This window comes from Bos javanicus, chromosome 7, assembly GCF_032452875.1.
Source record: "Bos javanicus breed banteng chromosome 7, ARS-OSU_banteng_1.0, whole genome shotgun sequence".
In the NCBI taxonomy this organism is placed as follows: domain Eukaryota; kingdom Metazoa; phylum Chordata; class Mammalia; order Artiodactyla; family Bovidae; genus Bos; species Bos javanicus.
This window is the reverse complement of record NC_083874.1, coordinates 62,238,998-62,264,021: the sequence shown is the minus strand read 5'-3', so window position 1 is coordinate 62,264,021 and position 25,024 is coordinate 62,238,998. Positions and strand designations below refer to the sequence as shown.

At 47.5% G+C, this 25,024-nt stretch overlaps 2 protein-coding genes across 2 annotated transcripts in view; one reads left to right on the top strand and one right to left on the bottom strand.

The window, feature by feature from the left end:
* FAT2 (FAT atypical cadherin 2) overlaps positions 1–19,482 on the top strand; it is a 98,943-nt gene extending 79,461 nt beyond the window's left edge. Inside the window, exons 20-24 of the mRNA XM_061424085.1 lie at positions 4,894–5,039; positions 10,624–11,065; positions 14,239–14,392; positions 15,441–15,898; positions 17,543–19,482. Coding sequence (XP_061280069.1) covers positions 4,894–5,039; positions 10,624–11,065; positions 14,239–14,392; positions 15,441–15,898; positions 17,543–18,075 — 1,733 coding nt within the window. The 3' untranslated portion in view covers positions 18,076–19,482. The remainder of the gene's footprint in view (positions 1–4,893; positions 5,040–10,623; positions 11,066–14,238; positions 14,393–15,440; positions 15,899–17,542) is intronic.
* Positions 1–25,024, bottom strand: part of SLC36A1 (solute carrier family 36 member 1) — a 98,406-nt gene that overhangs the window by 4,987 nt on the left and 68,395 nt on the right. The gene's annotated exons all lie outside the window — the stretch shown is intronic.

Below are 25,024 nucleotides of genomic sequence, written 5' to 3'. Positions count from 1 at the left end.
CTATCTGGATGAGCTATTAAAATACCATCCATGTAATGAATCATATATACTTGTTCATATTTAGCCCTAATATCTTCTATAGTGGCATTGACTAATTTTTGACATAGGGTAGGGCTATTTTTCATTCCCTGGGGTAACACTTTTCCATTGAAACCTTAAATAAGGCTGTTTAAAATTTTCTGATGGCAGACTAAAGGCAAATTGCTTTTTATCTTCAGCACTTATGGGAATGGTGAAAAAACAGTCTTGTAAATCAATTACAATAATATTATATCCCTCTGGAACAGCTACTAGGGAAGGGAACCCAGGTTGTAAGGCCCCCATGTCTTCCATAGTGGCATTAATAGCTCTTAGATCTTGTAAAAGTCGCTACTTGCCAGATTTTTTCTTAATGACAAAAATAGGAGTGTTCCAGGGGCTATTGGAGGGTTCAATATGTCCCAATTGCAGTTGTTCAGAGATTAACATCTTAGCTGCCAGTAATTTTTCTTTAGGCAGAGGCCATTGTTCTACCCACACTGGGTCTTGAGATTTCCATGTAATGGGGTCGGCAGCAAAAACAATGGCCTCCATTATAAATTTGGATACCCCAATCCTGTATGTTGCTGTCGAGGGGTTGGGCAGATCGGCTCAATTATTCCTTCCTGTTGTTTACATAGTCCTTTTGATGGATCATAGCCCATATCGAGCATTTGGGAGGTCACTTTTTCATCAGGACTAAAAAGTAGCACTCCCATTTGAGACAGCACATCCCTCCCCCATAGAGTAAAGGGGAGTGAAGTAACTACATGGGGTTGAAAAGTTCCACAGGTATCCTCAAACCGCCAGTCTAACATTTTTGCACTCTTAACTACTGCGGTGGCTCTCCCTATTCCCACCAAGTTGTTTTCAGTCGTGTGTGTTGGCCAGGAACTGGGCCAGTCTTTCCCAGAAATGCAGGAAACATCTGCTCCTGTATCTAACAGCCCCACAATAGACTTGCCAGTAACCAAGATAGTTTTCATAGGGCATTTCTGAGTAATCTCTGTCACCCAAAAGACCATATCACTGGATATGAATCCTCTCTCTTGTCTCTCACTCTGAGTAACAGTGTGCCCTACAGCAGTGTGATAAGGCAAAAGTAAAAGTTGAGCTATTCTCTGTCCTTTATGAATTTGTATAGTTTTAATTGGGGGTGAATCATAATCTGAATTTCTCCTGTGTAATCTGAATCAATCACTCCAGAAACAATTATGAGTCCTTGCATGGCTAAGGAACTTCTGCCCAGTATAATTCCTACCAAACCTGTCGGTAATGGGCCTTTAACCCCTGTAGGGATTTTTATAGTAGGACTATCTGGTGTTAATATTGTTGAGGTGGTGGAACGGAGGTCCAGCCCTGCGCTGCCTGGGGTTGCTCTAATGAGCTCTGTGATGGGATGAAGGGTATGAATGGGTTCAAAGATGTTGCCCCAGTTGCTGTCAGGGCCTGAGGCTGGCCCCTCAACCCGTTTCCCGACTGCTGGTCAGGAACTAGCAAGGTTCCATTTTTATGGAATTTTGATCTACAGTCTTTTACCCAGTGATATCCCTTCTGACAACGAGGACAAGGAGTCTTAGGGAGATTAGGAGTCATAGCCGTGGAGGCAGGATTCGGCAGATAAGAGTTAGCTGTTCTTTGGGGGCAGGCGCGCGTAAAGTGCCCCTCCTGGCCGCAAGAAAAGCAGGCTTTGGACAAGTCAGCATTCCGGCCTTGATTACTGAAATGACTCTTTGGCGGGTTATTCTTGTTTGTAAAAAAGGATTGAACTGTCTGTTGATAAGAATTTCCCTTTATGGCCACAGCTATAGCAACGCCCTGCACCATTGCAGGTCCTACATGTGCACATTGCCTGATGTAATCTCCTACTTCCCCAGATTTTTTTTATAGGACGTAGGATAGCCTGGCAGGTAGAATTAGCATTTTCAAATGCTAGTTGTTTTATCAGTATTTCAGATGCCTCAGTACTAGAAATTACTCTGTTGATTCCCTCTATAAGTTGTGATACAAAGTCCTCATATGGCTCTTCTGGCCTTTGTTTAATGTTTGAAAAGGAAGAGGTTGATTCCTTTTCTTGAGGCAATAATCACCAGGCCCCAAGGGCGCAGGATGATACCTGTTCTAAAGTTTCTTTGCCTAGATCCATCTGATCCCCAAATGTTGCATAATCAATTCCTACCAACTTTTCTTTTACAATGTTGTTTCTTCCCTGTTTGAGGTTAGTGCTAGCCTGCTTTTGGGCAACATCCTCATATTCAGCTTTCCAAAGTATAAATTGCCCTCCAGATAAACAAGCCTTAACAATTGTTTTCCAATCATGAGGTGTCAGCCATCTAACCGCCAAGGCGTCTAATAATGTTAAAGTGTACGGGGCTGTAGCCCCATATAAGGCATAAGCCCGTTTGAGTTTTTTAATTAATTTCATTGGAAGAGGTTCCCAGAAAGGGACCTCTTCCCCCCCGCCCCCTTTTCTGAAACACTACTGGAAAACAAGCCTCAAGTTGGGGATCAAATTCATCCTCGGGGCTAGAGAGGACCCTTCTCTGGGGAAGTTCTAGTGGAGGCCCCTCACCCCTATAGGGAGGAGGGGGCAAGCGGGGACTGAGGCATTCCCTGTTTTTCCTCTCCTGCTCTGGGGATCCTCTGCCTGTTTGATATTTAAATCTTATGGATGGTCTGATTGGGGATGTTTCCCCTCAGACTCATAGGAGCGGATGGTATGATTGAAGATATTTCCGTCAAGCTCCTAGGAGCGGATGGTCTGATTGGAGATGTTTCTCTTAGACTTTTAGGAGCGTCTTTAGCTAAAAAAGACCAATCCTCATCAGAATGGTATCAAGCTGCCATTTCCTCTAAATCTTCCTCATCCTGAGGGGAGAGCTGATCTTTCTTCTCATCCCTATCTTTTATTTACCCATCAGCAGTCATAGCAGCTAGCCATTCGTTTAGCTGCTGATAGCTAGGTATAGCTTCCTTTTCTTCACTTTCCTCTCATACATGCACCTTTTTTTCCTCACTTTCCTCTTTAACGTGAACCTTTCAGAATCAGGAGCAGGGTCTAAAGCATCTCTAATTATATTACATAAGGAAAAGGCATCAGAGGGCACCTTTTCCGGACCATGTTGACTATAACAAGTTTTTATCTGTTTACCTACCTTTTCCCAGAATCTAAGTTAACAGTGCCCTTTTCTGGAAACCAAGGACACTGCTCTTGTACAAAAGTGAAAAAGGATTGAACATTAGCTTTCTTGACTTTTATTCCTTTTTTTGCTTAACAATTGCAAAATTACTCCTATAAAAAGTTGTCATTCTTTTAATTCACTGTTACCCATGTCAGAAAATTTTTATCTTGTCTTAAATTGCAAGATTCAACACTTCAACACTGAAATCTTGTCTTATATTGCAAGATTCAACACTTCAACACTTCCCACTCCTACTCACCCTACCTATCTTATGCAGGGGGGTCTGCGACACCCTGAGTGGGGTCCTAGCCATCCGAAAACTGCACAATGGGGGAGACCTACCTTTGGATAGCCTGTTCCGGGCGCCACTTACCAGGGTCCAGCCCCGGTTGGATCCAGGGATATCCTCTGGAGGACGGCGTTGGCGAAAGGATAGCAAAGCGGAGAGACAGAGGCTTGACCTGACTGGTTTATGTGGGAAACCAATAAAGTTCGTGACACCGAACTTGCTCTGACCACGGAGGCCACAGGCGCCCTCTCGAATAGCTGAAGGTACCCCACCTTAGGCACCTTCTCGAGTGGGTCTTAGAAGCCCAGGCAAGTAAGTGGTCTCACAGAGCCCCCCGCTCCAAATCAGTCATCCTGAAGGAAGAACAGAGAAGAAAAGGAGAGAAAAGGAAACAAGAAAGAATGACATGGGGAGACCAAGCTTCGGTGAGCAAGGCCCGTAGCTTTATTTTCAAAGGGAGCTTATATACCTTAAGTTGTGCGTAGAGGATAATAGGGGGTGTAAAACCATGCAAAGTCAGCAGTCTTTGATCCTTATCGAGACCAGGCTTTCTTTTCTACAAACTTATCATATACAAATGCTTTAGGTGATTTACATCATCTTCTGGCCAGAAGGCCTATTAACATTTTATGACTCTTTGTTCCGATAAAAGTTAGTTAACCAGAAAACATGTTTTTTCTAAGAGTAATTGTTTTAAAGTTTGGCGCCATCCTTCAAAAGTGTTAGATAAAGTTGCATTTCTACAGGGCAAAGGTGCAGTGGGCTTACAACAAGGAAAGAATTTATTACCTTAAGGGTCTAAAGTTGTTAACACCAAGGCCACTACTTATTTTTTCTATATACCAACTATATTAATTAATATACTCCCAAGGACACAATACAGGGGATGTGGAAACTTGGCAGCAAGCATTAGCTCAACAATGAAATCTTCTACTAGTTCTATTCTAACAATTTCTAACTCCCCGAGAGGTTCTATACTATTTGAATATCTTAAGCTTCCCGTACCTCTCGCTGTTGGGAGGCTGTAAACAATCGTATGCGTAGCTGTAGGAGTCCGGGTATACCTGTCAGGCAAGTTAGAGAGCCATCTGAGGGGTTTGGATTGAAACACTCCTAATATGCCCAGGAGGCTAATTAACTAGAGCTCTAAGTTGATTTCCTTCAGAGAAAGGTGATCAGGGATAGCCCCTCGTTAATGTCAGAGGAGTTGGTGAAAGTCATAGAGTAGTAAAACAGACAGATTCTGGTTTTGGGGTAGATGCTCAAGCAGATCCAGGGGCCCCTCGAGTCCTGACTCGCCTTTGCATATCAGGCCTCTCCGCATGACCTTTGTCAAGGGTGGGAACTCCCGTGCTGGCTCCCGGCAACTTGGTGTGGAGGTGACACCTTTGGTTGCTTTCACAGGTACTGCCGTGAGGTTCAGCGGTCAGAGTTTCGGGCGGTACCGTCTCCCGGAATTTCAGAACGGGCACATACACTTCCGCCTGAAAACACTCCAGTCACAGGCAATTCTCCTGTTCAGCAATAAGACAGTGCGTCTCTCCCTGAAGGTAAGGAACTGCCACCCTGAGAGATTTCCTGGGGGAATGCCAGGCTGGGGAGGTGGGGCAGTATGGGCGTGGCCAAGAAGGCAAACTTCTGCAAAGAAACCCTGCGTGGTTTACCATGAGCCTGGGTGTGACTCTCGAAGGTCAGAACACGAGACTTTCTAGTTACAATGGCCAAAACCCACCCCACTTGGGGATGCATCATGTCCTAGTACAACAGAGGTTGGGCTGTTCTGTGGGATGATAGAGAGCCTCTGAAGATAGAAAGAGAGATGCATGAGGCCACCTAGACCTGGCTGATGCTTTTATCACTTTTGCTGAGTAACAGACCCATGTTCCCCAAGATGGATTGGACCTGGGGGGCACTCAAGATGACAAAATCAGCATTAAGGTACATGGAATCATATGGAGGAAAATGAATTTCCTTTCTAAGGGTCTTTCAGTCCTTCTGATTATATCTGTAGAAAGTCTCAGAGTATCTGTCTGATTTTAACACCTCCATCACACATGTCCATCTCCCAAAGAGAAAAGAGACTTTGGCAGCTAGTTCGTGCTAAGTTGCTTCAGTTGTGTCTGACTCTTTGCAACCCTATAGACTGTAGCCCAGCAGGCTCTGCTGTCCACGGGACTCTCCAGGCAAAATACTAGAGTGGGTTGCCATGTCCTCTTCCAGGGAATCTTCCCTACCCAGGGATCGAACCCACTTCTTTTATGTCTCATGCATTGGCAGGCGGGTTCTTTACCTCTGCACCATCTGGGAAGCCCCATTTAGAATGTCTTAAATATTTATTTATTTTTACTGCACTGGGTCATCACTGATGCGCACATGCTTTCTCTAGTCGCAGCAAGTGGAAGCTATTATCTGGTTGTGGTGCTTGGGCTTCGCATTGTGGTGGCTTCTTGTGTTGCAGAGCATGGGCTCTAAGAACAGGGGTCAGTAGTTGTGTTGCTCTGCGGTGTGTGGGATCTTCCCACAGCGGGGATCTGTGTCCCTTGCACTGCAAGGCGGATTCTTCACCACTAGACCACCAGGGAAGCCCTAGTTGGAACTGAATTCATTTAGCAAATATTTATCAAGCATTACTATGCAACAGGCACTCTTCCAGGTGCTTGGGTCTTATCGGTGAAAAATATTAAAAAAAAAAAAAAACCCTCTTAGAGTTTTCATCCTATGGTGAGAAACTGACAGTAAACCTAGTAAATCATAAAATTACAGAATTTGTCTAAATGTGATAAGTGTTTGGGGTTAAAAGAAAAGAAAGGTTAAGGGGGAAAAGGAATGTGGGAAGTTACAATTTTAAATAAGGTGGTTAGGGAAGGTTTCATTGAGGGTCTAGTTATGTAGACCTCTGGGGGAACAGCATTCTAGGTAAAGGGAACAGTCATTGGTAGGAGATTGCTTGGCATGTTTAAAAACAGCTCAGATGTCAATATGGCTTGAGTGAAGTGAGCAGGGGAACAGTAGTAGCACAAGTTGAGGTCTGATACATAATCAGATGAGATGAGATCATATCTATAAAAAGTTCTCATGCTATTTAAGAACATTGGGTTTTATTCTGAGTAATGTAGGGGATGTTAAAGGTTTTGAGCAAAGAATTAAGATGTTTTGACATATGTGAAAAGGGTCCTCATGGCTACTGTGCTGAGAATAGACTTTAGAGGCACAAGGATGGAAGTGGAAAGACCCAGCCCAAAGGAAGTAATTCTGGTGAGAGATGATGGCAGTTTAGACCAGGGGAATGACAGTGGAACTGGGAAAAAAAAGAGTTCAGATGCTGGAGATATTTTGAAGGCAAAGACAGCAGGACCCCGGAGGAGCTGAATGAGGGCTAGGAGAGAAAACAAGGAGTAAGACGTTGACCTGGAGCAACCTGAAGGAATGGAGTTGCTGCCAACAGACCTAGCCAAGGATATGGATAGAGTAGACTGGGGAAGTGGAGGTGACCAGGAGTTCCATTTTGGACACATGAGCTTGAGATAACTATCAGACCTACTAGTGGAGCTGGACAAACAAAATCTAATGAGAAAGTTCTGGGCTGGAGGTGAAGATCCGAGATTCTTCAACATATATGTAGTATTGACAACCATGAAACTGGGGAGATCACCAAGGATTGCAGGTTAAAAATAGGGTACATCAAGGATTTATCCTTGAGATACTCCATTACTGAGAAGGCAAGAGAAGAGGAGAATCCAATAAAGGAGAATGAAAAGATGCAATTGGCGATGGTGAAGGAAAATGAACAGAGTATTGTATCTGGGAAGCCAGATAAAGGGTTTGTATTAATAAGGAAACAGTGGGGCTTCCCTGGTGGCTCAGTGGTAAAGAATCCATGCAGGAGACATGGGTTCAATCCCTGGTCTGGGGAAATCCCACATGCCTCAGAGCAACGAAGCCCAAGCACCACAACTATTGAGCCAATGTAGAGCCTGGGAGCCTCAACTACTCAACCCATGTGTCACAATTACTGAAGCCCACATGCCCTAGAGCCCAGTACTATGCAACAAGAGAAGTCACTGCAATGAGAAGCCCAACTATGGAAACCATGTATCACAACTACTGAAGCCCGCATGCCCTAGAGCCCAGTGCTATGCAACAAGAGAAGTCACTGCAATGAGAAGCCCAACTACGGAAACCATGTGTCACAATTACTGAAGCCTGCATGCCCTAGAGCCCAGTGCTATGCAACAAGAGAAGTCACTGCAATGAGAAGCCCATGCACTATAACTAGAGAGTAGCCCTCACTCTCTGCAACTAGAGAACAACTGTGTACAGCAACAAAGACTCAGCACAGACATAAATAAATAAATAAAATTATATACAAAAAGAGAAGGAAGCATTGAATGATCAGCTCAGTCATATTCTGCTAAGAGGTCAAATAAGATATGAAGTGGTATCAATCATTGGATTCGGCAACAAAGAGGATGCTGCATACTCTGACATCAGTGGTTTCTGTGTCGTGGTGTCATGGTGGGTAGGAGTGGAATTTTACTACAAAGCAAAAGCAAATAAAGAAAGTGCAATCTGGCAAGAGATGTGGGTTCAATAAAACTTTTTTTTCTTTTTTAAGATTAGAGCAATAGGGACTTCCATGGTGGTCCAGTGGAGAAGACTCTATGCTCCCAAAACAGGGGACCCAGGTTTGATCACTGGTCAGGGAATTAGATCCCACATGCCAGAGCTAAGACGTTCTTATGCCTCAAGTAAAGATCCCACATGCTGCAACAAAGATCAAAGACCTTGCATGTCACAACTAAGACCTTGCAAATAAATAAATACATATATATATATATATATATATTTTTTTTTTAAAGATTAGAGCAATAACAGCACGTCTATATGATGACTGGAATGATCCAGTAGAGAATGAACAAAGATATAGGAAGGAGAAAGGATAGTCAGTGGTCTCTTGTCCAATATATAGGAGGTTAAGAAGGGTAGGGTGGGATCTAGTGCACGAATAGAGAGATTGGCTTTGGACAACATGGACAGATGTGATGGTGACCGTGCCTATAACTTCCCATCTGGTTGCTGAGAGCAAGGATGGGGAGAGAGGCATTAAGGGTCTAAGGAGAGAAGTTGTGAAAATAGTCATCTGGGAGAGTGAGGGGACTAAACAAGACAGTAGAAGTGTTGGCCGCTCAGTCTTGTCTGACTCTTTGCAAAACCATGGACTGTGGCTCACCTGGCTCCTCTGTCCATGGAATTCTCCAGGCAAGAATATGGAGTGGGTGGCCATTCTCTTCTCCAGGAGATCTTCCCAACCCAGGGATTGAACCTGGGTCTCCTGCATTGCAGGTGGATTCTTTACTGTCTGAGCCAACAGGGGAGCCCAACCAAGACAGTACAATTGTACAATTGTTGGGCAGTACGAAGGACACATTTGTGGCCATGAAATTAAAGGGAGACCAATACACAAAGGCTGTGTGTTACTCCGTAGCCACGTTCAGCTCCATGATTGCTATACAGAGTAGAGGGAAAGTTGAGTTTTACCTGATTTGTGTATTTGCCAAGTGAGATCTACCAAGTTAAAAAGGGAAAAGAATTTGTCTATGGACTTTAAGCTTGATAAAGTGAGGAATGAGGACATGAAAGAAGGGAGAAACAGTGAAAAAATGGAGGGATCAATGGAGTTGTGGTCTTTAGTAAGTGAAAGCAGTGATTTAATAACAATGCTTTGTATAAGATGTACTTATTTAAAAATTTTTTTAATTGAACAATAATTGCTTTACAGAATTTTGTGGTTTCCTGTCATACATCAACAAGAATCACCCATAGGTACACCCATGTCCCCTCCCTCCAGGGCCTCCCTCCCATCTCCCTTCCCATCCCACTATTTAGCCTGTCACAGAGCCCCTGTTTGAGTTCCCTGAGTTACACAGCAAATTCCCCTTGGCTATCTATTTTACATATGGTATTGTAATTTTCTATGTTAGTCTCTCCATACATAAGATGTACTTATTTTTGACATTCTCTTTCCTCAGTGGCAAGTTATATTGGTTTTCCATTTGCTGTAATAATACTAAGTGTTCTTTTAAAAAAAGGTATGTGTAGTATTCAACCAGGGCAAAAATTGGCAAGATTGTGTACAAATGGCCAGTCTCTAGAAAACACTGGGTAAGATCTTCACATTTCACCTGGAGGAAGCTCTACTTAATAGTTTCACTTTGTTGTTGTTGTTGCTCAGTTGCTAAGTTGTGTCCAGCTCTTGGTGACCCCATGAACTGCAGCACACCACCCTTCCCTGTCCTTCACTCTCTCCCAGAGTTTGCTCAAACTCATGTCCATTGAGTTGATAATGCCATCCAACCATCTCATCCTCTGTCATCCCCTTCTCCTCCTGCCTTCAATCTTCCCCAGCATCAGTGTCTTTTCCAGTGAGTTGGCTCTTCGCATCATGTGGCCAAAGAATTAGAGCTTCAACTTCAGCATTGTCCTTCCAGTGAATATTCAGGGTTGATTTCCTTTGGGATTGACTGGTTTGATCTCCCTGCAGTCCACGGGACTCTCAAGAGTCTTCTCTAGCACCACAGTCCAAAAGCATCAATCCTTCAGTGCTCAGCATTCTTTATGGTCCAGCTCTCACATCCATATGTGACTACTGGAAAAACCATAGCTTTGACTATATGCACCTTTGTCAGCTTGTAGATCCCCTGAAATCATCTTTGAGATCCACTTCAAGAAGTGCTGAACTGTTGCATAAGTGGGGGTGAAAGGGAGGTTTTTGGTTTCCCTGAAGGCTTAGGAGAGTAGAACACTGGAGAGGCCTGTGAAGAAGAATCCAAAAGACAGGGGCTGGCAAGATGTCTCTGGGCCTCAGTTTCCTTATCTGTGAAATGGACAGACATGTCCCCTACCCAGGACATTCCATGGAGAACAGCAAGAGCCAAATGAGGCCATAAATGGAAGTGCACTTTGAGGGCCTTTATGCTCTACAAATACAATGTCTGAAAAAAATACAGCCTTGAAAAATCACTACCCCTTCTACCTGTAAAAATACACGAACATTTTTTGCACTAGCAGCTTCTGAGCAAAGGTTTCTCTAAGCACCTCTTGGTTTGCTGATGGTCATCTGGGTTTTCTTTACAGCTGGTCAATGGAGTGCTCCAGCTGGAATACCACTGCCCAGGTGGCTTCTATGGAAATCTTTCCTCCCGGTTGCACGTGAATGACCATGAGTGGCACTCTGTTCTGGTGGAGGAGATGGACACTTCCGTCCGCCTGTTGGTTGACAGTGCAAGCAGCACCTCCCTCAAGCTCCCAGAGAACTGCCGGGGTCTGAAGCCTGAAAGGGACCTCTTTCTGGGTGGCCTCGTCCACTCGCATTCTTCCCCAAATGTCTCCCAGGGCTTTGAAGGCTGCCTGGATGCTGTTGTGATCAACAGAGAGGTGCTGGAGCTGCTGGTCCATGGCAAGAAGGCGGCCGGTTTGCTGGAGAGGCGGGCCCTCACCGAGTGCTGCTTCCCCAGTGACCAGTGCGGCCAGAACCCGTGTCTCAACGGTGGGAAGTGCTCGCAGACTGGTGGGGCAGGTAAGGCTGTGGCTGACCCCGAGGCTTATCCCAGGAGACTCTGCAGAGGACCCTGACATGCTGACCTAGCAATCGTGGATCACTGTAGAGTTGACTGAGCATATTTCTCCAACACAGCCCCATGAGGGAGAGAGGGGAAAGGGAAGTAAAGCTCTGTTTTACTGCTCAAGAAACTACTGTGCTACGGAAGGGATACCTGGAAAGGTAAGGGAACTCAGACAAGGTCATAGGGCTGAAGTTTGAGACAGGCTCAGGGTGCAGATCTCAGTGGAGATAATTCCTCCCTTTCCTTTACTGTCTGGTGAGTTGGGATTGGCTAGGTTTACACTGGAGAAGGCAATGGCAATCCACTCCAGTACTCTTGCCTGGAAAATCCCATGGACGGAGGAGCCTGGTAGGCTGCAGTCCATGGGGTTGCTAAGAGTCGGGCATGACTGAGCGACTTCACTTTCACTTTTCACTTTCATGCATTGGAGAAGGAAATGGCAACCCACTCCAGCGTTCTTGCCTGGAGAATCCCAGGGATGGGGGAGCCTGGTGGGCTGCTGTCTATGGGGTCGCACAGAGTCGGACACGACTGAAGTGACTTAGCAGCAGCAGGTTTACACCAGGGGAGGCCAAGAGTCTTCTTTCTTCTTCAACAAGAACTATCTTTCTACTTTTTTTCTGGATGGGGGAAGGGGGTGAATAAGAACCTCCATATAGAAGGCTGAAGTCAACATATCTGTGTCATCATTGGTCCATGCTAAGTTTCTCTTTCTTACTGCCCTTTATACTCCACTGCCTTTTCCCTTCCCCAAACTCATAGGTAAACATTTAAAGTGGGTTTTTTTTGGGCCATACTGGCACCCCACTCCAGTACTCTTGCCTGGCAAATCCCATGGATGGAGGAGCCTGGTAGGCTGCAGTCCATGGGGTTGCTAAGAGTCGGACACGACTGAGCAACTTCACGTTCACTTTTCACTTTCATGCATTGGAGAAGGAAATGGCAACCCACTCCAGTGTTCTTGCCTGAAGAATCCCAGGGACGGGGGAGCCTGGTGGGCTGCCGTCTTTGGGGTCGCACAGAGTTGGACACGACTGAAGCGACTTAGCAGCAGCAGCAGCAGCAGCAGCAGCACAGTATATGGGATCTTGGTTTCCTGACCAGGGATCAAACCCTCACCCCTCAGTGGACGCATGGAATCTTAACCACTGGACCACCAGGGAGATCCCTAAAGTTTTTAAAAGTATCCTTTCAACATGCATGAACTATATTTCACATGCTTGAATTTTTACACTCTTCCATCCACACTGCCACAAGTAATTCTTTTTTCTAATATTTTTTTAATTGGAGGATAATTTCTTTACAATGTTGCATTGGTTTCTGCCATACATCAACATGAATCAGCCATAGGCATATATATGTATGTCTCCTCCCTCTTGAACCTCCCTCCTACTGCTTTTAATTTCGGCTCAATTTGCCAAGGTGTGCATGTGCTTACCTTTCCCCTCTCCACTTTCCTAGCAATGGACATCCCACTTCCATCAACAGGGCTGCACTGAACATCCTTCCATGTCATCTTACGAACCTACATGAGAACTTTCACACATACACACACATGAAATTCACAAACCCAGAGTATACCAACACTTTGACTAAGTCAGGTCAGATTGCTGACCAGCATGGCTGCAGCAGTCTGTACTTCCACCAGCAAGTGCGTGGGGTTCCTAAGCACCTGTATCCCTGTCAACACTTGGCAGTCTCCCGTTTTCTAATGTTTGCCTGATTCATAATATTGTCATTTCTACCTGAGCTATCCAAGGAGTCCATCACTTCTGTGTCCCCACTGCCATGAGTCTGACCCCAGCCCTCATCACCTCTTATCTTCTCCTCTGCACCAGCCACCTCCTTGCTCTCCTGCTTCTGTCCCTCCACTAGCATCTTCCAGCAAGACACCAGAGCCATCCTTACACAGTGCAGATCTGAGCACATCACTTTCCTGCTCAGACCCTAGTGGTGGCTTCCCCTTGCTGTTCAGCTGCTGTTGCTGCTGCTGCTAAGTTGCTTCAGTCGTGTCCAACTCTGTGTGACCCCATAGATGGCAGCCCACCAGGCTCCCCCGTCTCTAGGGTTCTCCAGGCAAGAACACTGGAGTGGGTTGCCATTTCCTTCTCCAATGCATGAAAGTGATAAGTGAAAGTGAAGTCATTCAGTCGTGTCCAACCCTTTGTGATCCCATGGACTGCAGCCTACCAGGCTCCACCTTCCATGGGATTTTTCCAGGCAAGAGTACTGGAGTGGGGTGCCATTGATGGAATCCCAATTTCTTACTCCTGCCTATGGCTCCTATGCACTGGACCTTTCACCTGCCAGCCCTCCTGCTCCCACTCTCCCCTCTGCTCCCTAGGCTCACCCCTGCCCTGACCCCTGGTGATATGTCATGCCCTCTCCTCTGAGTCTTTGCACACATTCTCCTTTGCTTAAAGCATCTTCCTGTCTTTTTGCCTGGCTAATTTTTACTCATCCTTCAGGTCTGAACTAAAATACCACCTCCTCCAAGAAACCTCCCCTGGTCCCTAGTTTAGGCTAGTTTCCTCCCCTAACACTTCCTTTCAATAAAACGAATTTTTATAATAATTACTAATATACTGATATGATATATAACTGTCTCAGTTTGACGACCCCCCCCGCCCCCCCAAGTTTGCATTTGCTTGCGGTGTAACTCTGAGCCAATGTCATACATTCCCAGGCCTCACTTCCTGGCCAGCCATCAACTTCCACCTGTCCCCAGGTGCAAGGACAATAATAGTAACTCATGTTGACCATAACAGCAACCAATCTCAGAGCCAACGGGTGGGTCAGATGAGCTAATACATGAAGATGCTTAGAACAGTGACTACACTGAATAGCATGGTCCTGGATGACAGTGACGATACCCATTCATATCTGTTAGATGAATGTTCCCTGTAGGCTGTAAGTTGTTTGAGGGCAGGGATCAAGTCTTCTTGCCCAGCTGAGCACCACTGCCCAACACAGAGCACATGGCAGAGGGGAGCATTCAGTAGCCAAGTGTGGACCCTGGGATCTGCAAACACTCAAGGTCCCCCTCCATCCTGGGGGCTCAGTCCACCTGCAGTTGCTGGACCACGAGGCCAGTGTGTCCTCTCGCCTCCCTGCCCTTTCCTCCCAGGATATATCTGCGTGTGCCGCCCACAGTTTGCCGGGAGGCACTGCGAACAAAGAAAGGAGAACTGCACCTCGACTCCCTGCCTGGAAGGTGGAACTTGCATCTCCTCCCCCGAGGGAGCCCCCTGTATCTGCCCTCACCCCTACACAGGAGACAGGTAAGCACAGGAGAGGCCCCCGGCTGTGGGCTCCTCTCCCTGAGGTTGGCAGCACCTCTGCCCTCTGAGCCCTAAAGAGGCCAGTGGGCAGCCAGGGGCCAAGTAATCCAGTGACCTGGCCTCTTGGCCTTTTGCAGGGGTCAGGCCTCCTTCCTCCCACCACCTGCATCAAGAGCACCCTGGGAGGGGAGGTCCTAGCTATACAGACAGATCGCCCAAGCCCTCTGCTGAACCTAGTGGACTGGACTCACCAGGCTGGGGCCCAGGAATCTACCTCATACCAGCTCCTCAGGCATTTCCTGTCTTTGCTGAAGTCTGAAAATGCTCAAGTTCTTATTCTCTTGCTCTGGCCCCTGACTTTTCAGAAAGTGGCCCGGGGGCAATGATTCCCCTTGGGACAGGCTCCACTGTGGATTCATGCCCCACCACTACCTACCTGTACCTTATGTAATGCTGCCCTGGGGTTGCCAGGGAAGGAGAATCCCCCACGATAATCCTAGACACAAAGAGGCTTCTGGCAATTCACTGGTTTTACGAATTTCCAGCTTGGAAACCTTTAAAAATCATGAGGGAGACTTATGAAAAATAAAAATTCCTGGAACAATTAAATTGGAATCTCCAAGGAAGGAGGCCTGGGATTCTATTTATAACACGCTCCCAAGGGACCCCCCATCCTGTTGTCAGGGTGTATGTAAGAGATCCAGTGGTGTGGTCCACCCACCCATTTTACAGGTCGGGAAACTGAGACCCAAAGAAGGAAAGGGCTTGTCCAAGAGTCTCCCATATGTTTATCTTAAAGTCCTTTCTCTCAGCACCCGGTCAGGGAGCTAAGATCCCACATGCCACGGGGCAACTAAACTCGCGGGCTGCAGCTACTAAGCCCGAGCACTTCAGAGCCCGCCTGCTACAAGTAGAGAATCTGTGAATTGCAAAGAAAGATCCTGCATGCTGCAACTCAGACTCAATAAAGCCAAATAAATAATAAATTAAGAGGGGACATGGAAAGGCCTATATAGTGACTGGGTCCTCTACTTCTCTGTCCCTGCAGGTGTGAAATGGAGGCCAGGGGCTGCTCAGAAGGACACTGCCTCGTCACCCCTGAGATCACAAGGGGGGACTGGGGACAGCAGGAGATTCTGATCATCATAGTGGCCCTGCTGGTCATCGTCGTCATCTCCACGGTGCTTCTCTTCTACTGCCGCCGTTGCAAGTCACACAAGCCCGTGGCCATGGAGGACCCAGATCTCCTGGCCAGGAGTGTGGGTGTTGACACCCAAGCCATGCCTGCCATTGAGCTCAACCCCCTGAGCACCAGCTCCTGCAACAACCTGAACCAAACAGAGCCAGGCAAGACCTCGGCTCCAAATGAACTTGGCACTTTTGGGCCCAGCTCTAAGCAACGGCCCATGGTCTGCAGTGTTCCTCCCAGACTCCCGCCAGCTGCGATCTCTTCCCACCCTGACAGTGAGGCCATCATTAAGAGGAGATGGTCCGGCGAGGAGATGGGTCAGTATAGCCACAGGCTGCTAGCCTCTGGGATTGATGGGACAGGGCAGTAGATGGAAACACTCCATTATCTGAGACATGAGTGTTTTCAGCCACCATCCAGTCGACGAAGGGATGTGGTCAAGGTCAGGGTGCACTGGATGTGACTTCATCCTCGGGGTTACATTCGCAGAGGTGTCCAGCCATCGGGAATTACCTTGAATGGACGGGGAAATCGGTGTCTTTCGGAATGTGGCACGACCCACGAGGCTTCCTCTCTAGTTTCAATGCGAGACCTGCCTCCTCCTGAGGTGCGACGGGAAGGTGGGATCCCTTTCCAGACAAAGTAGGGGAATCGCCCCTCAGGTCGAGATCAGAAGGGGAGAAGGGGCTCAGATTAAGTTGTGCGGGAAAACTCGGTGTTCCTCTTGAGTGAGACCCGTGTGTCGGGGAACTTTTTGACTTGCATCAAGGCTGTCAAGTACAGTTTCGAATTTCAAGAAATTCGGTGCACTAGTGGGCTGGACCAGACTCCAGGCCTCTGGACTCAAGAGTCTATGCCTCGTTCCACTGAACTGTGATCCACTCCTCTAAATTCCAAGTCACTCCACAGGACTGACGTCCATGGCAGAAACCCACAGACCCTGGATAGGGGTGGGGAGGATCCATGGGGTTAAAAGGAAGCTTCTGTACATATTTACTTGGGTTTCCCTGATGGCTCAGCTGGTAAAGAATCCGCCTACAATGCAGGAGACCTGGGTTTGATCCCTGGGTTGGGAAGATTGCCTAGAGAAGGGAAAGGCTACCCACTCTAGTATTCTGGCCTGGAGAATTCCATGGACTGTATAGTTGATGGGGTTGCAAAGAGTCGGACACAACTGAGTGACTTTAACTCACTTACATGTATATTTACACTTTTCTGGAAAGGGAGAGAGAGAGGCAGTTGTCTAGTTGGCTGGCCACCCAGTCTAGAGGTACAGCAGCCTTGAGCCAGACCTGGCTCACTCCGAGGAGGGATCTTCACCCTCCTCTCATTTTCAGCTCAACAGGAGGTGAATTTGTACAGTACTTTATGTTTCTAGGCTTACTTACTAATAGTTCAACAGTTATTGGCATGAACTATCTGCCATTAGGGTAACTGGGACCCATATAGACACAGTGACTTGTAACTCTCCCAACTCTTCAGGACCAGGGATAGAGGCAGGTCCAAGGATGCCTGATCACCCAGCTTCCAAGCCACGCCTCATGCAATCACTCCCTGTAATAGACACCACCACATCTCCTAGTCCAAAAGGCATGTTTGTTTCCTTCAATTAAGGAGACAAAACTCACCAGTAGGATTTTGATGGAGCTGCTGTCTCCAGGAATGGGAGTTGGCTGCATGGAGCCGTTCAGATTCTTCCCTTATTCACTGACCTTTGAAGCAGTGGCACAGATTTGCAAAATGGGCTGGCTTTGAGTTAAACCTCTGGCTTTTAACTTGGCCCCACTGGATTCTAGATATTAATTTAAGCTGCCAGAGACAACACACACAGATGGGCCACATGCCCACTGACTCCTTGGCTCCTCTCTGCCACGCGCTAAGTCATGTACATTAGCTCTAATGCCAGCTGGAACCTTCACCAGGGAAACTCAGAGCTCACTCTATCATGTGTTCCCTTTCAGTGTACCCAGGCGGAGCCACGGTCTGGCCCCCAACGTACTCCAGGAAGGAACGCTGGGAATACCCCCACTCCGAAGTCACCCCTGGCCCAGTGCCACCGTCGCCTCACTGCCACCAGAACCCAGCCGTGATGCCGGACCCCAGTGGCCTCTACGGGGGTTTCCCCTTCCCACTGGAGCTGGAAAACAAGCGAGCACCTCTCCCACCCCGTTACAGCAACCAGAACCTGGAAGATCTGATTCCCCCTCGGCCCCCCAGTCCCCGGGAGCACCTGCCGGCTCCCTGTCTCAACGAGTACACGGCCATCAGCTACTACCACTCGCAGTTCCGGCAGGGAGGGGGAGGGCCCTGCCTGGCAGAAGGGGGCTACAAGGGGGTGAGCATGCGCCTCAGCCGGGCCGGGCCCTCTTATGCCGACTGTGAGGTGGGGGGTGGGCACCCCCTGGGCCGGGGCCAGCCCCAGGCCCCCCCCAACTATGAGGGCTCTGACATGGTGGAGAGTGATTATGGGAGCTGTGAGGAGGTCATGTTCTAGCTATCCTCAGAGGGAGGCAGGCAGGAGGCTGAGGACCCGACACCTCCCCCCCAACTGGTGGGGAATGAATTGAGCATGGCTGGGAAAGAGGGAGGGAAGCCCCCATACCCAGTCCAAGCTGCCAAATCTTGAAATGTGCTCTTGCAGACCCCAGCTGCTCCCTGAGGATGGAGGGAAGCTGAGGGTAGAGCTCTAGACACAGCGCACCAGGGCCCCCCGCAGAAAGGGGGTGCCCAGAGCTGTTACCCTGGAAACCCAGGAAAAACTGACTCCTGGGATAGGCAAGAGGCAGTGGGCCCCTCTGATGGTCCCCAGGGATTCAGAGCCTGAACTAGTGGGCCGACCCTGATGGGCACACTCTTAGACCTGCCCACAGCTGCACTCTGCAGGCCATGGCGGGCCTGTGCCTCACAGGCAAGCACCACATCTGCTGTAGAGACAAGGTCCAAGGTCACAAACCCTGCGGGGCAACAGGGGCTCTGCAAGGGGCTGAGAGGTGAGCAGCAGGTGAACAGCTACCACATGTCACCTGTGCACCCTGCCTGCCAGGCATCGGAGGTAAGATGATGAACCTCGATGACGAAGGTTCCCCAGGGGCATCATTTGGCCTCAGTCTCCTGGTGGTCCCACTCCTCTAACTCCAAGCACCTTGTCCGTCCTTTTCTAAGTCATGTGACTTTCTACCAGCCAGGGTTTGCCAGGATCTGTGCAGCCCTGAACCATCTTTGTTAAAGAATTCAGACCTCATGAAACTCTGGGCTCTTCAGCCCAAGTTTCGCAAGCACTTTGGGCCAAAGGCAAGAAGGGCACGATTCTTCATTTTTGAAATAATTCTTAGGCACTTTTCAACCTTGCTGTCTGGATGAGCTGCCCCATAGGGACTCAATGTCCTCCCTAGACACAAGGAAGTCAACTCTTGCGCAGGGAAGGGTGGCAGCAGGGAGTCAGACACCAGGAGGGTCCTCTCCTGCCCCTCTGTCTCAGAGACCTGCCAGTCCAAGTATTACCTGCAGTGACTCAACCCTATGCATGGAGGGTCAGTATGGGTGCATGTCTGCACACATGGGAGTCCATGTATAGTACATGTGCACACGTGCAGAATGTATGTAGCCAGGAGTGGGAGGGCCCAGAGGCTTCTGGTGGCCTGGCCACTCCTTCCTCTGCCACTCTGGTCCACTGCTTTTTCATGTGTGTTGTTTAGGGAGACAAAAGTAAAAAGGAAGAGAAATGGTGACTCTTACCCACAAGGCTGCTGCTTACAGCTAGAGGGAGCTGTGTGGGTGAGAGGGTGTCTGTGTGTGTGGTTCACGGCTGTGCGGGCGACTGTGAGAGTGAGTGATGGGGTGCCTGGTTTCATTGCTCATCTGTTGTTGTTTTTTAACAATAAAATATCTTTTTTTACTGTTATTTTCTTTGTCACCTAGGCTGTTTGGGATTGGGTCAGGGGAAGGTCACAGGGGTCTACTGGCCATTCCAAGCTAAGGTTCATGGAGTCTGGGGGTTGGAAGGGACCCCACAGGTCACTAAGCACCATGATTCCCTTGAAAACTGGCTAACCTGCAGATCCCTGAGTTCCACCCACACATACAAAATCAGAACCTCTAGGGGTGGGGCCTAGGACACTGGAAAACCGCCTCTAGTTCTGACACAGCGGGGCACAGTGAGAGGACAAGTCTGCTAAGGAGCAAATGAATGAAAGGCCCAGGACAAGACTTCAGGACTGCTGACCTCTGGCCAGCACCCTTGGCACCACAGAGCAGTGGCCAGGCTGAGGGGACTTATATCACAGGTCTTGGGAGGCCAGTCCCCTGCTGCCCAGAGTCACCTGTGGCCACAGCTCCACAGCTCACCTTGAGGCCCAGCTGGATGTGAATGTCACCAGGCAACCTGGTCCGTGCAGGCCTTGCCGGTCCATCACTGAGACTGGAGGGTCTAGTCCCTGCTGCCCAGCTCCCATGCAGGTAAGCAGAGAAGGCATGCACATGGGTGGTACCACAGTAGACAGTGGCTCAGGGGTCCAATGGGCTCGGTTCCAAACCGGCTCTGCCGCACCATAACGTGGCCTCAGGCAGGTACGACCGGGCCGCTCACTGGTCAGTAAAATGAAGAGTAAGTAATACCCCTATTCTGAGAGATAAGTTCAAAGAGCTGATAGCAGCATAAACAATAAATGGTGACCCTTATGCTAGGGAACAATACCAGGTATAGTATGCAGATAGGATTAGCTTATCAGAACGGTGCAGGAAACCACAAAGAATCTAGCCCAGTGGCGCCCAAATTTCTGTTGCTTTTTGATTTTACTTTTATGATTTTGATCCTGATAAAATGACACCTGTTCTATTGTTTACTTAATATTTTTCTTTTAGTGTATTTAGATTTTTAAAACTATTTTTATTCACCTTCAAAGGATAGGGCTTCCCTTGTGGCTCAGCTGGTAAAGAATCCACCTGCAATGTGGGAGACCTGGGTTCGATCCCTGGGTTGGGAAGATTCCCTGGAGAAGGAAAATGCTACCCACTCCAGTATTCTGGCCTGGAGAATTCCATGGACTGTATAGAGCACGGGGCGCAAAGAGTTGGACATGACTGAGGGGCTTTCATTTTCACTTTCGGACTTCCCTGGTAGTTCAGCCGATAAGAAGTCTGCCTGCAATGCAGGCGACCTGGGTTCAATCCCTAGGGTAGGAAGATCCCCGTGGAGAAGGAAATGGCAATCCACTCCAGTATTCTTGCCTGGAAAATCCCATGGACAGAGGAGTCTGGCAGGCTACAGTTCATGGGGTCTCAAAGAATGGGACACAACTGAGCAATTTCACTTCTCACTCTCTAAAAGGATAATATCCATAGACGAAAACAAGTAAAAGTTACTAATTTTTCTAGCGCCACATGAAAACACATGAACATTCTGGTTTTCAAAATGACTGTCCAGGGTCCCCTAAATCACCTCTGGGAAACACAGATCCAGTTCATCATCATTCCCAATGCTCCTCACCCTGAGGCCTGCAGAGGAGAAGGCGTGGATCTGAAGTCCCACAGGTAGCACTTCACAGTAGTGAGACCATATTCAGGTCTGATCCCAGACTGGGGGTCTCCCTAGAAAACTCCCTGCTCTTCTTATAAATGCAGAGCCTTTCTCTAGCCAGCCCACCTCTCTCCCCACCAGGTCCCTCCTTCCCTTTGTCTCCTGCACCTGCACATTCTCAGATCAGCCACTAGAGGGCTCTTTGGGATCAAGATATAGAGCTGTGGCAGCCCCAAATGTTTCTCAGGGAAATCCTCAAGCCACTGGGGTTCTGTCTCAAAATGTCCTGAGTCTGACACAGCGAGACAGTGGCATAGAAAGGCAGAGACCCAGGCAAGACCCACCTGACTTGACCCAGGTGAAAACACAGTTCACCACAATCATCCTCAGCATCACTTCTTACTGGCACTTGCTATATGACAGGTGTTGTGCAAACGCTTGGCATGTCTTATCTCATTTAATCCTCATCATGGTGTGATGAGCTTTATTTTTTGGGGCTCCAAAATCACTGTGGATGGTGACTGCAGCCATGAAATTAAAAGACGCTTGCTCCTTGGAAGAAAAGCTACTGACAAACCTAGACAGTGTATTAAAAAGCAGAATCAGTTTGCTGACAAAATTCTGTCCAGTTAAAACTATAATTTTTCCTGTAGTCATGTACAGATGTGAAATGGGATCATAAAGAAGGCTGAGCGCTGAAGAATTGATGCTTTCAAACTGTGGTGCTGGAGAAGATTCTTGAGAGTCCCTTAGACTGCAAGATCAGATCAGTCAATCCTAAAGGAAATCAACCCTGAATATACACTGGAAGGACTGATGCTGAAGCTTCCACCTGATGCGAAGAGCCAACTCACTGGTAAAGACCCTGAAGCTGGGAAAGATTGAAGGCAGGAGGGGAAGGGGATGACAGAGGATGAGATGGTTGGATAGCATCATCAACTCAATGAACATGAGTTTGAGCAAACTCCGGGAGATGGTGAAGGACTGGGAAGCCTGGCGTGCTGCAATCCATGGGGTCGCAGAGTTGACATGACTGAGCGACTGAACAACAGCAACAACAAGGCTTGTGGTGTGAATACTGTCATCTCTGTTTTATAGATGGAGGAAAAGAAGAACACAAATTAAGTGGCTTGGGACTTCCCTGGTGGTCCAGTGCCTAAGACTTCACACCCCTCAATGCAGGGGACGTGGGTTCTATCCAGGGAACTAGTTCTCGAGTGCTGCAAGCAAGAGTTCGCATGCTGCAACTAAATATCCTGAGTGCTGAAACTAAAGCCTGGCGCAGCCAAATACATAAATAAAGATTTTTGAAAAAGTAAAGACAAAAGAGTATTTATAATATTTCTACTTTTAAAAAGAACAAAAAGAAGTTAAGTGGCTTGTAACTTATGGTAGTGACTTCAAGTGGAGTCTCCCAGTTCATGAGTGCTAGGGTCAGGATTCAATCCAGGGATGCCTGACTCCAGAACTATGCCTTATATTTGAGTTTTTGAAACTAATCATAAATATGGGACATCAGAAGATTAAGGAACAGGAGCAACTAGGACTGAGAGGGCTTAGTCCAATAAGCCAACTAAGTTCAGAGACCAAGAATGTCACTATAATTCTAGGTGGTATTAACAGCTGGAGTGTCTGGGTTTGGGGACGTAGAGTCTGCTCAGTCCCCCAGGGTTCAACTTAGGCCACCCTGGTAATCCTGTATCCAGTTCCGAGGCTGGGCCTTAGGAGTGACACAGCAATCTTGGGCACAGCTAGAGGAGGGCAGCCAGGAAGGGGTTGGGGAGGACTCAGAACCATGTTCCAGGAGGAAGGGCAGCTGGAACCCACCAGGACCTATGGCAAGGGAATTGTGAGACTGCTCCTTGCAAGGGCAGCCTGCACTGCCGCACCATCACTGGCGTTTCTCAAGGCCTCACGAAGAAGCATCTTCCAGGAATAAGAGCAGTGTTTTGGAGGGACACACATGACGTCTTGGGGGAAGAGCAGCAAAAAGTGAGTGTCTGGGGGTAAAGACAGGCAGGCAGAGCCAGACTACCGTTTTGTGGACTGAAGATTAGAGATTATTGGTGGGGGGATTGGTTTCAGTTTCACCCAGCACTCACCAGTTCCTAACAGGCCACAGACTCGTACGTACAACAGGGGCAGGGGACCCCTGTTCTAGAGAGCAGCAGCCATCACAACTGGGTATTAAAGTTGAGCTTCAGGTTCAGCACAGGGAGAAGGACTGGCTGGGCTAAGAGAACAGCACAAAGGGAAGGCCTGAAGGTTTAAAGTATTTCAGCACTGGGGGGAGTTCTGATGGGTGGGGATGGAGGGACAGTGGAGCCCAGGGTGGGGAGAACAGCCTGGGGTGGGAATGCGGGAGGAGTTAGGTGCACAGATAGGGGTCTGGAGACACACTGTGTCCACCGAGGGATGCGAGGGGAGGAGTGACAGAATCAGGTGGCAGGGCAGTGGATCCAAGGGCCAAAGACATGAGGTCTAGAATCAGACAGACCTGGCTCCACCATTTAGAAACGTGAGATCTTAGGGACTTCCCCAGTGGTCCAGTGGTTAGGACTCCACGCTCCCACTGCAGGGGCATGGGTCTGATCCCTGGTCGGGGGACTAAGATCCTCCATACCCTGTGGTGTGGCCAAAAATGATAATAATTCTGGATTTTTCAAATCTCCTACAATTGTATTATCATACTTGCATAATTTAAAAAATTAAAATAATAATAATAATAGAAAATGTGTTATCTTGGGCATCATTTAAGCTGTTATGCTTTAGTTTGACAAGCAGGGATATTAGCAGCACCTTACCTCTCTGGGTCTGAGGACAGAATATAGGTAAAGTGCTTAGCATGGTTGGCACAGTAAATGCTTAGAAGACGTTAATATGTTATCATTGCTATTAAAAAGCAGATCCTATTGTAGTATCCATGATCACACATCTTTGTTTCACAGCCAAGACACAAGGACATCTCCCCAGTTAGGGGTAGGTAGAGGCTAAGTACGTTAAAGCAGCAGTTCTTGAGAGGGTGGTGATTTCCAAACAACCCCTCACACTCAACACACACACACAAACACCACACAGAGAAGTCTGACCATGTCTGGAGGCACTTTGGGTTGTTATGACTGGCAGGATGCAGGTGGCATCCAGTGAGTAGACCAGAGATGTTGATAAAAATCCTACAGTGCACAAGACGGTCTCAACAGCAAAGAATAATCCAGCCCAAAGTGTACACGGTATCAAGGCTGAGAAGCTCTGTCCTGAGGAAATATATGTGGTCTTAAGTAGCACATAGCAGCTGGGAACTGGCAAAAGCACACTTATGCCAAAAATTATAGTTATAGCACATGGTTTTGCTCATTTATAAAAAGGTACCATTCTGGATTCTACATTTGTCAGAGTAAATATCAATATCAGGGTGAATAAAAAGCAATCCAAATATATATACACACATGTATACATATGTCTGTGTGTATACATATATGTATGTACGTGTGTGTGTGTGTGTGTGTGTGTATATATATATATGTATATATATATATATACACACACACATATATATATATCTAAAATAATATACCATATACCATGACCAAGTGGGATTTATTCCAGGTAAGCTAGGTTGGTTAACTATTCAAAGATGATCCATTTTAATCCATCATATCAACAGGCAAAAAAGAAAAATTTTAATGTCATAGCAATTGATGCAGAAAAGGCATTCAACAAAATTAAGCCATTCATGATTTCAATAAAATCTCTCAGTACAGGAATACAGGGGAACTTCTATAAAGTCCTGTAGTTGGTATCATATGTAAAGGTGAAAGACTGAAAGCTTTCCCTGTAAGACCAGGAAAAAGGTTAGAATGTTCACTGGGACCACTCTTTTCTAATATAGGGGCTTCTCAAGTGGCACTAGTGGTAAAGAAGCCTCCTG